General features: G+C 39.7%; 2 protein-coding genes across 4 annotated transcripts in view; both read right to left on the bottom strand.

The window, feature by feature from the left end:
- Positions 1–733, bottom strand: part of rgs16 (regulator of G protein signaling 16) — a 4434-nt gene extending 3701 nt beyond the window's left edge. For both annotated transcript variants that reach the window (XM_020601941.1, XM_020601942.1), the window contains exon 1: positions 716–733. The gene's annotated coding sequence lies outside the window, so the exon portion shown is untranslated. The remainder of the gene's footprint in view (positions 1–715) is intronic.
- A 6569-nt stretch (positions 734–7302) lies between these two features.
- The window catches only part of rgs8 (regulator of G protein signaling 8), a 17374-nt gene continuing 10450 nt past the window's right edge, over positions 7303–14226 (bottom strand). Inside the window, exons 2-5 of one of the 2 annotated variants that reach the window (XM_020601905.1) lie at positions 13324–13437; positions 12677–12738; positions 9788–9954; positions 7303–8878 (exon numbers count right to left, since the gene is read on the bottom strand). In XM_020601905.1, the coding sequence (XP_020457561.1) occupies positions 8684–8878; positions 9788–9954; positions 12677–12738; positions 13324–13424 (525 nt within the window). In that variant the 5' untranslated portion in view covers positions 13425–13437 and the 3' untranslated portion in view covers positions 7303–8683. The remainder of the gene's footprint in view (positions 8879–9787; positions 9955–12676; positions 12739–13323; positions 13438–14226) is intronic. The other variant, XM_020601904.1, reaches the window with a different exon arrangement.

The following is a 14226-nucleotide window of genomic DNA, read 5'->3' as shown; positions in this document are numbered from 1 at the left end:
TGCCCATATGGTAGTGTCATCAGCAAATAAAACCACTTTCACTAAATCAGAAACATTGCATATATCGTTAATGGTACTTGATAGCAAATTTCAGCTCCTTCTTTGAATGTTCGGCCCACATCTTTACTGTTGTATTTCACTCTCATTACACATCATTTTCAGCCACAGCAGGCATTTGCTTTTGGTGAAAACGGCTTTAAAAAGATAGTGTGCACTATCTACTGAGTAGCAGGCAAAGTTAACTGGTGAACATAGTGGAGCTTTTAGCGGCTACAGCACACATGACTGCAAATCAGTGATAATGTTGTAATGATGATTGTGTTGTGCCAGACGTTAAGTGGAAGGAGAGTCACAGCTAGTCACGTAGGACGTTTGGGAAGGCACTGAAAAAAACAAGGATTTAGAAATAAGCTTTAAGACACTTTAACCTGAACCAAGTATATCCTCAGGCTACAACGGCAGCGGTGCAAAGGCCATTACCTGTGATACACAAGCATTTAGCCAGAGAGCTCACAGTGTACCCAGACCAAGCAGCACTGATTAGGTTGAGTCAGCTAATGTAGAGTGTATGGCCCTGACAGGGAAGAAAGACAACTGCACAGGGATTACCTAACCTCTCCACGTTCATTGTGCTGCAGGATTTAATTGTGCCCTTTGTTGCCAGGAAAAAATGAAGGGTTGCCTGCAAAGCCTCGGGGAACCCGCTTTCACTCACCTACTCATCCACTTCTACTGTGATGTCAGCCCACGTCCGCTCTTCAATCAGTCCAATTGAAGGAGCAAGGACAACCGGAAACAAAAGGCGTATAAAGAAATTGTTGAGCAAAGCAACTTTTCTGGAAGCTGAATGCATCAATTGATCAAACCAGTAGTTCCTCCAGCACTATTTTTGCCTTTTTTTGTTCTCAATAACACAGACACACCACCTCGATGCATCACTGGTCATCCTTGTCTATTTAGCATTTAACCCTGTGTAACAATAATATTTACAAATACTGTTACAAGAGAAATAAGGATGTGAGAGAGGCTGTCTTTTATGTAGGTATGTATCATAACCCATTAGTGAATCAAGCCAATTCAGGAAATTAAAATCAGAAAAGACAGAAAACCGAAAATTTGCAGCATTATCGAAGCTGACTTTCTATGAAAAGTATTCTTGTTCAGCTATGGTTTTAAATGAGGTTTATTCTGAATTAATTAAATTATGCATTGCATATTGAGTAAGCAGTGCATGAACAATTTTAATTAGTGTTTGGTCTACTTATTACAAAGGCTTTTATATAAGAACTGACAAAACTGATCTTGGATGTGTCAAGAAGCTGCAAGGAAGTGCATCACTGGCAATCCTGATAAACCAGGAGTGGCACTGACCTGTATGAGTGAGTTTCAAATGAAAGCTCACATCTCACACCTAGCCTGCTCCACCACCTGTGGGACAGAATGGAGGCTAAGGCCAGTTGAGGACACTTAGCTCTCAGGGCCAAATTTTACTTCAAACTACAGGTCTGTTGATATAATTTGCATAAGCCCTGTTGCCTCATGCTACCTGACGTGGGGGAGTCCTTTTTCATCTCAGGCCGTCCTTATGAAGCCTACTTACTTTCATTTACTCATCGCTGGCTCAGCTGTGATGGAGAAAAAGCTAATCTTCAACTCAACATGCTCCTCATAGTTCACCTCCATCTGGGTTCACTGGCAGATCAATCTTCTCTTTAGGTGATGCCATTATGCCACCCTCATTTAACTATTGCTGCCAAAGAAAAAACGACAAATTAATCAGACGAGCTCGCTGATACCTTGCTTTCACCCCCACCTCACAAACAGAGCAGCCTGGAACAACAAGACCAGCAACAAGCAATAACTGTGTTAGCTAATGATAAATCTGTTATAAGAAACCTTTGGAAGTGACTTTCCTGCAATACACACGCTACACACAAAAAAGCTTCTAAGTTAAGTTGTATAGTGGAACAGATAAAATGTCAAACAACTGGCTAATCCACTTTTTCAGGGAGAAAATGATTCGTTTGGTTAGCCAATACCAAAATTGTTTTTCAAAGTGAGCTAAACCACAATTGGCCATAAGTGAATAATTAGTTCAACATCACCTAATCTAAAGGAGAACCTACAATAGCTCGGTACCATTTATCCATTTGTCCCCTCTTGGAGCTACAGACGTGATGCCTACAGAGTCAGCCTCGCGCCCAGGAAGCACAGACCTTGGCAGAAATTTGAAGCGGCAAGGTCCAGCTGATCCAAAAGTCACACTCAAAACTATATGTCCGAAAATGACCAGAAGGTTTTAGCAACACCTATCTAAAACATTTCCAGAAAATGACACTGGGCTGTTGCATTACACTGCATTAAAATGGATGAATCTGTAACAATAGCAAAAAGTGTGAAGTACTTGCAATAAACATGCTCAGTAGTTTTCCCTTGATACTTGTAATCAGAATGTGCCTTGTATTTCTATAGCTGACTAGACAGCTAAAAGACCATTGTGCTCTGAAGAACCATTAAGCTCTCTGCATGCTCCAACATGGAGGCTGCACTGCTTTGTTTCTACATGAAGGATTTACCAGCTGTTAAATTTGCTGTGCTTTGTGGTGCCAATCACAAATCACCTCCACAATGCAGACGGCACACATTGTGCTCCAGAACAAACATGCTGAGCAGCTGATCGGATGGCACACTCCAGCTTAACCACACCTTGTCCTATAAGTGAACTTCCAGTGTAGTGTATGACATCACTGTGCGATCAACAAAAATTGAAAGGGAGACAAATGTGGACAAGCTTCTCTGCAGCCTTGCTGTGACTTTATATTGGAGGAGGTAGTGAGAATACAGAAGGCAACTCTATCATCTTCTCGTAACAGCCCCATGTTTCTTTCCTACCTGTTTTTTTTGTGGTCATGGCCTGTATGTGTTGGAGAGGGAACACCCCCTCAACATCTTAGTCTCAGGTCAATGCCACACTAGGTGTCTGTAATGTTTTCCGGTATTACACTGACTTGCTTGTTTGTTTTTTCAGAGTGGTGACTCAGTGAAGAGCAGTAGGAAACAGCTGAAATCCTGTAAAAGTGAATAGAAGCATTGAAGGAGAAATATGAATTGCTGGGGCATTCCTACCAATGGATCCATTGTATTGGATGTATATGTGTGTTTAAAATCACATCACTTTGAGTTATGCCCTTTTAAAAATATATCTAAAGTTTAATTCACTGGATTTTTATGACATTAACCATTGCAAGCAAACTAATACCCAGTATCAAGCCTATGGAAAATGACATGTATACATGCAGTAAGTTCGTTAATGTCGCATGGTAATTTAACACTAGAGATAAAGTCTTTGTTCTTTGGAACTTGAGGGCTTACAAAACCATCCCCCAGTTTTCTTCATTATGCAGTGTGTTCATGGCTCTGGACTAGTTTGGCCGTCTTAGTGCCTGATCTCTTTCACTGCTGGGTTCAGTGTTTTTAAACAGACATTATGACCTGGACTAGGATGAAAAAATGACCAAATTGAACTAACTTTAGGCAGCATGGTGGCGCAGCGTGTATGGTTGTCTTTCTCTATGTGTGAGCCCTGTGACAGACTTTCCCAATGTCAGCTGGCTTGGCTCCAGCTCCCCCCAGATCATCTTCAGGGTAATCGGTATAGATAATGGATGGAGTTGACTTAATCTTAACTTAGGTTTGGCAGACACTGATTTCTTCCCAACATTTTCGAAGGTGTTGTTTGGTCTCTGTGGGAGTGCGCATGTAGCAGCCTTAGGTTGTTCATCTGTCTCAGCATCCTCTGGGGACAAGAGGAACAATCTGCCGCAGGCCCTGCCAGATGCTCATTGTCGCTCTGAAACAATAACCAGTGGAGTGTGTTCACCCTTGAACAGCACTATGATCTGTAACGCTTCCCGAGGGGCTGTTTGGACAGAGGTCAGCTGAGACTACAATATGCAAAGTGTCCTGAGACTCAGAGTGATAATCTGTGAAATTATTTCTCTCTGCATGTCATTGCTGGTGTTCATTACTCTGGTAGTGTTGCACTACTTAATAACAGAGATTATTATTCTATGTTTGGTTATGTAAGATGCTAAAATTAATGTCATACTGCACATCATAATTTTATAAAGTCTCTTTTTTCCTATTTGATTGCACAAATATTCCATGTTTTTAACATTATGGCGTGTGTGTAGTCATTTCCTGGGTATTCATGTACATATTCATAGGCAGTATTTGGTGGAGCCCACCACCAACAACACTTTTTTTTTAATGCCGCTGGGCAAAAGCATCCGGTGTAGTACTTTTTATGTGATGATCTTAAGGATTAATAACTGCAGTGGCTGCACAGGCAGCATACGTGCCACAGTGTTTTGTTTGTCGTTAGAAAAGGACCAAATGCCTTTAACATGTATTTTTTTCCAGTGCTTTACTGGAAAGAAGAGCAAACCTGTCACTCTGCAATGGAAATCATGTGTTCTGACATCATTTGTTTTGGGTCTATGTGTGTATCCTCGGACATCCTTGACAAATTCTGGTAAAACTCAGTGTAATAATAAACATTTTAAAAGTGTGCATGTTGTGGGTCTTTGAGGTGTGTGCTGCAGATATGTGACCTGTAATGAGAGAAGACCAGGGTCATCTGGCTGAGCTGAAACAGATTTCACATCCATGAATGAACCACAATGCTCTCTCCAACAAAAGCACATCCAGTAGTTAAATGACTGTGACTTGTGGGTGGTCCTCTACCAGCAGAGCATGTCCTGCAGAAATCGTTAGTAATGATTAACTTGACGCTGAATAGTTTTGTTTTTTCTGCCTTACCCCAGGGTTGAGAGACACCAAGCCTAGACAACAACAGGACTGATATTTGACTCTTGTCAACATCACACATGTACAGTCCGAATGTACCTGCTTTGGTAATGTCAATATCAGGGAGCGGCAGGCACATGTTTGCTATAATAATAAGCTGTAACAGTCAAGTCCAATGGGCATCTGGTTAAAGGACCTGAGGGTACAGTATAAAGACATATACATAGATTATGTTAAATAATGCTTAGATTCAAGTGTTTTTACACTTTAGAAATATCAATAAAGCATGATTAGTATATTATAGTGAACCCATATTATTATAGTTAGGTCATATGTACAATAAGTGTTTCATGACTGTTAATTAAATGATAAAGTTTTTTTTAATCCAGGTATTACAGCCAGAAACATTATTATTTTTTGTTGGTGTTGTTATATAGCATCATATCTTGATTGCAAAATAACAATTTAAGAAAATAGTGAAAAGGACAATATTCCCTCAAGCCCACTTTAATATATCAAAAACTCGATTTACTGCCATAAAAAACAATGAACCTATCAAGTATTCACATTTGAAACCTGGTCACTGTGAAGGCTACAGCATGTGATTCGCCTCATGTCCATACTCAAACCACTCAGTGACCCCTTATGTTCTGTGGATGGGGGCTCTGTCATCCTGGAAGACACCTCATTGTTTCAGGGTTTTCTTTTCATTTGTCACCTCCATGTTAAAGAACTCCACAACAAGTGAACAGACTCACAGCTCTGACATTTTACAAGCATATTCAATTACTGTTATAGCAAATGTTAGGCAGACTTGGAGAACCATCAACATTCATTACTCACATGTTAGGTCTTTACCAACTTCTAAGAAAGATATCTGGGCTGTTGATAGGTAGTGATTATTAGCTATTTGCTATTTTTTCCTGTTCCTTGCTGTGCAGATAGGTTGATCTGAGCATGTGGGCTGAAAGCAGCTTCCTACCTCAGCTTGAGACCTGAGCCATGTGGTGCAAAACTAGAACAGTGAACAAGTCAAACATGCTCCCTACACCACAGCTATAGTGTTGGTTTATCATTATGAGGGATCTGTTACATAAAGTCTTTAATTTAGATTCAGTGTTGAAAACATACCAGTAAATTGATCTTGTATCGTCACCGTCATGTGAGACTGGTGCAGCATCTAATTAAGAAAAGTCAGGTCACTGTAACATAGACGATTGAATTTGTTTTGTTGTTTTTCCTACACTGCCTCTGTTGTTTGTCTCAGCACAAACAAGAGGAGCAATCAACTGTCCTTCTCGTGCTCGCCATGATCCATAGTCATGGCTGTGCTGCACCATGAGTATTGTGCTTACTATTGATTAAGAGACCAGAGAGATACACAGAGATGGAGGCAGAGTGACAGAGACTAAAGCAGGAGAACAGAAAGAGACAAACAAAGGGGGAAACAACAGAGACTAAGCAATACTGATATGATTACCATAGCATTCCCATTAGTTGATGGCAATTAAAACCTGACAAATTCAGTGTTTTTTTCTTTTAATGTTGGCTGAGTTTTAACAGCAAGCAGATAGAGTAGGCTGCCCTGTTGCTGTTTGTAAAGTAGTTCATGCTTTTGCCTTTCAGATGCAGCAACCTTGATTATATAAATTAGAGTTTTTACATCTGCAGAGGAGCAGGAGCACTGATGACTGATTTCACCACTGGCTCCTACACACTATTTACACACCCTCTGATGTCCAGGTATATTGTTATAATTTACACTGTCATAACCACAGATAATGTGTCTCATCATCATGTGCTGACTTCATGTTTGGCTTGTCATCGCTTCCACAGTAAGATGTGTACCAACTCTGTCTGCTGTGTATTGTCCCAGATAGCCTTGCGTTGTGTCTACCAAACAGGAAGCTGTCCCACATTCACCCTACTCTTCATTCCCTGAGTGACTAACACTTAACAACTACAGCAAAGTTAATAGATATGTGATGTCACGAAGAGAGACTCCATCCCATCAGTGCCCCAGATACTGGAAACAAGGCCTGGTTTCTTCGCGAGATGCTGCTTAGGCCGAGAAAATGGCTTCTCTGCACAACTACAGTCAAAACGATTGTGTGACCCACTGCAATATCTGACCAAGGATGTGACAAGATGCATGTTTTAGATGTTTTCTGGCATTTGCAAAGAAATGAGCTTTCTTTGTTGTTCATCAGCCACAGTCATCATTTTGTTTCATTACTTGCTACAGACACTACAAATTTATTAAGCTGTTCTCCAGAATTGCTTTTTAAAATGGAGTAATGAATCACTACAGGTTCAAGACTGAGTTTTCATTTATTAAAGATTTTTCTGTCCGGTCTCATCACTGTTATAAAATGGCCATGGAATCGAGGTTAATCCATCCGTCTGAGCTGTGGATGACTGCATAGCTCTAATAGCCTTGTGGTATTATGAGAATGAAGTCACACAGTGCACAAAACATAAATGTAGGTTCACTTTAATCACAAAATATGGGGGAGCACAACATTCACATGGAACAAGGTAGGATATCATATAGGGTGAAATGTTTAGCAGCCAGTTTTGCTGCATTTCCAACAGTTTGCCTTATAGAGTACACATGCACTAAAAGAAAATATATGACTTAGTTAAAAGAAGTGCAAATGCCAAGGGCACACAGTTCAAACACATTTGTCATGTGAGCAACATATTCTACATTTCACCAAGTTGCAGTCATTTTTATAACATACTGCGCAAGTTAAGGAATATCTAAATAGTTATTCTGAGAATTGCATCATGCTGAAAAAAGAAATTTGCACAAATTCTGTGGGGGGTTGGCTCTCATTTTCAATTCACTACAAGTACGACTGGGAGACCAATATATAATACTAAATACTTCTGCTGCAACTTGCATTTTAGTAAGGTCATTCAACCGTTTAGTCATCACTTTTGTCAAAACGTTATAAAGTTAATGTTGATCAGCAATTAAAAAAGTTCAGTGGCATGGCTTAAAACAAAAGAAATACAATTGATAACTTCCACAGAACCCTGCTCTAGAATGGCTGCTCCATGCCCTACACTATATATATATACACATATATAACTTGCTGAACATTATTTCACTTCCTGAGTGAATTGAAAGCAAGATTTAACCCAACCCTCCCTTATACTCCACAGTTAATGACACAGAATACCTGCAAGAGTTTGCAGCAACATATCTATGTGCAATCTAGTTTGGCACAATTTAAATGTCAAGTGTTCACCCACTCCATTGTTCATAAACACAGACTCGAGTCACCTTCATATGACCGTGTCTATCTCACATACAACTTATGATAAGTGGAGGTAGCGCTAGGTGATAAAACCACTGTGATTTCCTCAGTGTATTTTCTTCTTGATGAGTAAGCATAATCAGGTCAGTACTTGTCTTGTCAGTTATTTTGCTATAACCTAAATAAACTACAACCAAAGGACCCATCAAATACTGTAGACAAAACTTTAAAAATTACTCATTTCTATGGTACAGAAGTTGCTGTTATTGCTTTATAATCAAAAACTCTTGCATTGTTTTATACATAATTAGTGTTAAACAGTGAAAGCATACCTCATATTATGGTCTTTTGTATATGTATTTTCATACCTATAAAGAATTAAAACTAGCTTATTCTCATTCAGTCTCCCCCTTTTCTTGTTTACAGTGCTGCCCACTGAGACGCGTCTTATCTAGAAGGATTGCATGCATGGAGCTGGTGTAGACAAAAGGAAACAGTCAAGCTTGTCGCCCCATCTTTGCAATTTCACAGTATTCAGCGTTAATGACTGATTTACAGTATACACGTAGGTCTAGTTTTGTGTCCACTGTGATCACCACCAGATTCAGTCAAACAGACCTCCGTTGGCTTTGTGCATGTGCCCTTTTGACTATGTCCTGGTACATCTTGGACCTGAGGAATCGTGGGTAGGAGTCTTTCTCCATGAGACTGTAAACTTTAGCCTGGATATCATTAAGGCTGGTTGGGGATGGATCCTCCAGATTCTGCTTTGTCTTTTCCCTGGTGCGGCAGTCAATGTTTACCTATCAGGATAAGAAGAGCAAACAACAAGAGCCACTCACATTGGGTTTTATCTTGATCATCACACATAGCAACAGTGTGTGTGAGTGTAACTAACAACCACTGCAGAACCAGCTCTATAGGTTCTGCAAGCATAAATGAAAAATTCCAAACACTGTGGGATATGTTCTATTTGCTCTACACTAATGTGGTCTCTTTATAAACGTACAGTAGCCAACAATGACCCTTAATGCGAGGTGGTGCATGCTGCCCTAGTTCAGGCCGCTGACTGCGTACTTGAAGCTTATATTATACACACAAAAAAGCAGCATATTTATTGATTAAAAAATGAATGTGCTTCATTTGTGAAGACAATGACAATTTTGTGGTTTAATGCAGAGAACTAGAACAGAAAATGAGGCTAAAAAACAAGCTGGAGGAGGCAGGGCCATCAAGTAAGAAGGGAATTCACATGCATCTTATACAGTAAAGGCAAATGCTCAAGGAAAAGAACGCATGGTAACAAAGATCAACTTTATCTTTGTGAAAAAGAAATGGCAAGATTTATGGCAAACACTCTTAAATAGTGGTCTGACCTTGATCTCCAGCATGGTCAAAAATATATACACTAAAATATCACAGTTACTTTATATTTTCATGTTAAAAATGGCTTCTCCCTAGAATCATTATGTAAAGGGAAACACACACACACACAGAGTCATGTTTCCATCACTTAAAGTGAAATATATTGACTTACCCTAACTTCAATGGCAACCACTACCTGCCTAACCTTAACCTCCTACCAAGTTGTCACTCTGAAATTCAGTCTGCGGACTTCCCCAAATGGAAGTCAAGTCCACACAATGTGTGTGTGCAAACAGACATACCGTACATTTTCACAACATGAGTAACAGCATGCCACACCCACGCACCTCTCTTGGTGCCTGAACATCAATGAACTCCTTAAAGATTTTGTTTGCTTTTGACACAAGTTTGGTAGAGCTCTTGACTTTTTTGTACTCCTCACAGGCCATCCAAAATTCGATATTCTCGTCACTGAACTCCGTCTTGAGAAATGTCCTAAAAGCAGCCAGGCCATCTGAAAAGAACAAATTTATCACACAGTAAGGGAGGAGGTAAAAATAAACCTACAAAAACATTCAATAAACATGACTGACATGGCAGAACAGAACCTATTTCTGGACAGCAGCTGAGAATTCTTTTATGGATATGTTATGTTTTCAGAGTACCTTGATCGTGTATATGTGATAATGTCCTTCATCCTGTGCTGATATTTTTTCAGTACATACACACTCTTGTTCCCAGAAGTGGGAAATGACTCTCATGATTAGAACACAAACAAATCAGAACAAAATCCTCCCACAAAAGGGATTTTTCTCCATCTTCAGCAGTCACGATAAGTGATCAATTAATGTACTCCCCATGGATGATAACACAGGAAGGGCATGTTTTTCTGTCGGCCCATGTCATGTTGACATTATTTCTACCCTTCTCATTTTTTATGTTTACCTAATAAAGCCGGACAGCACAGAGGGGACGCTCTGCCTGTGAATATGCAACAACATTACTCACACAGAAACACACGAGTGTACGCAAAACAACATGCAGGTTTGAGTGGGCACAAGGCCATATTAACAAACACACTGGGCTGCTTTTTGAAGAAGAATCCCTAATAAACACAAGTGGAAAGCAGAACCCAACAGGGGAGCTCAGGCTTTCACAGTGCCCCTTCCTGAAAACTTTGTGAAAATGTATGATAGGATTTTCTACCTAGTGAGAACATTTGTGAAAAGCTCGCAGACTCAGCAGAGCTCATCTACCTCCATGGCTAACAGAAAATTCCAGTACTTTCTAAAATAACAATTAATGCATCTAGATCAATCACAGTAAAGATCAGCACTATTGCTCAAGCCCAACAGCAAATGCATTTTGAAGGAAACACAACAAAACATAATGGAGTTAACATTAATCTACATTTTTGTCAAGTCACGTTCAGTTACACTTAACCGAGAACATCTAACCAACATGCTGTTGCTGCCTAAATCTAACCACACACTGGAGTCTGGGTGCGAATCCCAGTTTCTGGTGTCAGTGCTTGGTACCACAAACTACAAACCTAACAGAGACCGAGTCATAAAAACTGTAAGCTAAGCTAGTGGTCAATATCTCCATGGGGTGTTCTGTTGGGTTTATAAGGTGCTGTTAAAACCAGCGAGATTATTGGCTTTATCAGAGCAGGAGTAGTGCTAAGACAGTTTTAATTACAGTTCAGGAGAGGAGGCTAAAAGTCTCCCGCTTGGTAGATGGCTGAGGATATTTCACTGAGGCAGCTTGGAAGGATAAATGAAGGAGGCTGAGGAGCACATAAATAAGACAGGCAGGCTGAAGGGGATGTGAATTGAGGGAAAACACTGATTTGTGGCAAGGTTAACAAGAACTTACAAGAAAACTAGCTGAGAAATGGAAAGCCAGCGCAGCAAGGGAACTCACTGAACTGAGACGCAAACAGAGACTGTCCAGAGACCTGATCTTAAATACATCAGAGCAATTAGGAGCAGCTGGGAGTAATAAGGACAATGCAGGGCAGCTGGGGCCGAGCCAATTACTGGAGACTCAAGAGAGTCAGTGCAACCAGCCTTAATATCATTTTATCATTAAGATTAAACCAAAAACACTGACATTTTGTTTACATGTCACTAAAATACAAAATGTTACTCTGGTATAATGTGCCTGAAAAGCACAGCACTGCTGCTTGTCAATCTCATCCCTCCTTTCAATCAAAGTAAAATCAGTGTGAATACAGCATCCTATCAAGGGAACATTCAGTCGTGTATTATGTGTGTATGTGTAGTAGTAGTCTAGCTGAACTAGGACACACCATTCATGACATAAGATACTGGCAGTTTTTTGGTCTTGTCAGCTTAAGCTGGAAAAGACCAGAAGATTATTAAAACCTTCAAATTCTTTAAAATAGCATAATACCAGTTCTTTTCTGTCTTGACAGAACAAAAGAGACTGTGAGTTGTGTCCCTGTACTGCACCAATGTTTGTGGAGAGTCATTTGAGCGACAGGGCCTGTGTAGTCCGCACAGTGAACCTCAGTCCTTGGATGAAGTGGATTATTAACTTAATTTTCTTGTTGACTATTATTTATGATAATCAGTTTATCATTTATGGCATTTGTCAAACAAAAACAAACATTTAGTGTTAACATTTGTGTCTTCTCTCCATTTCATCAGACAAAGCAACAAACTGGACTCCAGTTTTACTCTGCACTTCACCTGTTTCTGATCTTTTATAGGCAAAATATTTATGGCAACTTACTGACAAAATAACTGTCAGAGTAACTGATAATGTAAATCATATGTACAGTCCTAGCAGAACATGTTTCCTTAAAAAAATATTTACTTGTTTACTTTGACTATCCTTCCTCCAGTGTGTTTTATGCCACAGCTGCTACGTCACGTCTCGTTAGCAGTTAGAAAGTGACCTATTTGTGCATATCAATGTGCATGAGTGAGTCTGTGCCTGTGTGTTTGGTCTGCTGGGAAGGTTACAGACAAGTATGTGACTCATTATGCTGTAAGGAGTCCTCACAATGTAGAAATGAACCCCTTACATAAGATGGGCTTAAAGAGAGAAAACAGACTTTGCTTGTGCTGAGAGAAAAATAGAAGCTATTCAAGAAACATGAAGGGGCTATTATAGTGGTGTTTTATGTTAGCTTTATTTTCTTGATGCTGGCTGTACTGTTCCTCAGCAGCACTGTTCGCCCTGAATAATAGAAAATGTTCACTTACATTTGTGAGACAGAAGGCGATCAAACGATTCAGACCATCGAACGACTTCATCTGTCGACAGTCTGATGGAGAGAAAGCCAAAGGAAGCTGCATGAGACTCTGTAAGATGGGACTGTGTTTTACTGAAGAGCTGCTGAATTTAATACATGTAGAAGTAAAGTGGAAACACATTTTTTTTAAACAATTTTAAACATAACACTTTAATTTGCCATCAATATATTGTATATTGCTTGACTTGGATCTGCAAATTTCCATTGCACAAATGGTTGTGTTTAAAAGATGATATTGGTTATGACATTGGGCACCTCCGCTGGCATACATTGCAGTAACATGTTAACAGTCAAGGTTGTTTCCAGCTAGAATTAAAAACAACTCTTGATTTGTTTAAGAAAGCAAAATCAGAGTGAAACTGTTTCATGCAAATGTTTGGGTTCCTGCTAATCTATGCCGCTGACCGACAGGAGTGCAATAAATTATGTTCAAATACTGCTAAGATACTAAAAATATCTTAAAGAAAACAGATTTTAGAAAGAACATTTTGAAATTAATTTCATAACATGTTCTAAATTTGAAAGATAGGTGTTACATTTACAGGGCTAGTTCACACAACAGAAGCTTGAGTTGTAATGTGTTAAAAGCAGACTCACTTCAGACACCTGGCTGTGGTTTCGTGGGCAGGAGGAAGGAACTCAGAAAAATCACTGTAGGAGTCGGATTTTTTGGACAGGCAGCCTAGTCTGGTCTTCATGGTGCAAATCCTGCTGATAAAACAGACAATACTCAATACTTTGGCAAATAAAGTGTTATCTCACATTCCACTGCTGTTATCTGCTCTTATTGCACGTATATATTATTTATTAAATGTCCTACTTGAACCTTCCCTTGTCTCGTGTGTCTGCACATTGGCTCCTACCTAGCCAGTAATCGTAACAATATCTGGGTTCAGTAGGGGCAACCTGTAGCTACCAACATGCCAGAAAATGTAAGTCATTGATGTGTGTTAGGCAACCCCTAGGCAGCCACAATAATTATGACAGGAAGAACACTGACTGTTGGAACTAATGTATAATGAACGTCCATAGGTAGGAGGTCAGGTCGGATGGATTGGTGACAAAACCCAGGACTTTGAAACAGGACACAGCTGTTTGTTTCCCATTTGAAACTGGTGGTTGGTAACTTTAGTATTTTAAACCAAACCATGATCTTTAATTAAACATAACCAAGAACAAAAGGTGAACTACTTCTAACCCACATCTATGGTCCCAATAACAACAGATAACATCAAAAGTGGGTGCCATTTTGTCTTCTGCCTATACTTATTTGCATAAAGATCACACCTCATGACAAAGAAAATGTACCGTGCATGCGGTGCATGCAGATTATGACTCACATATGGGTACATGTTTTGAATTTTAAACACCGAAACAAAAACTAGTTCTGCCATTTCACTGAGAAGCAAGGTTGTGCCCCCGCAGGTTGTATGAGTATAAACCTGTTTGAAGGAAGGGGAAGTGAAAATATGGTTGTGGAAATGCCACACAAACCAAACG

This window comes from Monopterus albus, unplaced genomic scaffold (genome assembly GCF_001952655.1).
Source record: "Monopterus albus unplaced genomic scaffold, M_albus_1.0 scaffold53.1, whole genome shotgun sequence".
NCBI classification, from domain to species: domain Eukaryota; kingdom Metazoa; phylum Chordata; class Actinopteri; order Synbranchiformes; family Synbranchidae; genus Monopterus; species Monopterus albus.
The sequence above is the reverse complement of the archived record's forward strand: the minus strand, read 5'-3'. Positions and strand labels throughout refer to the sequence as shown.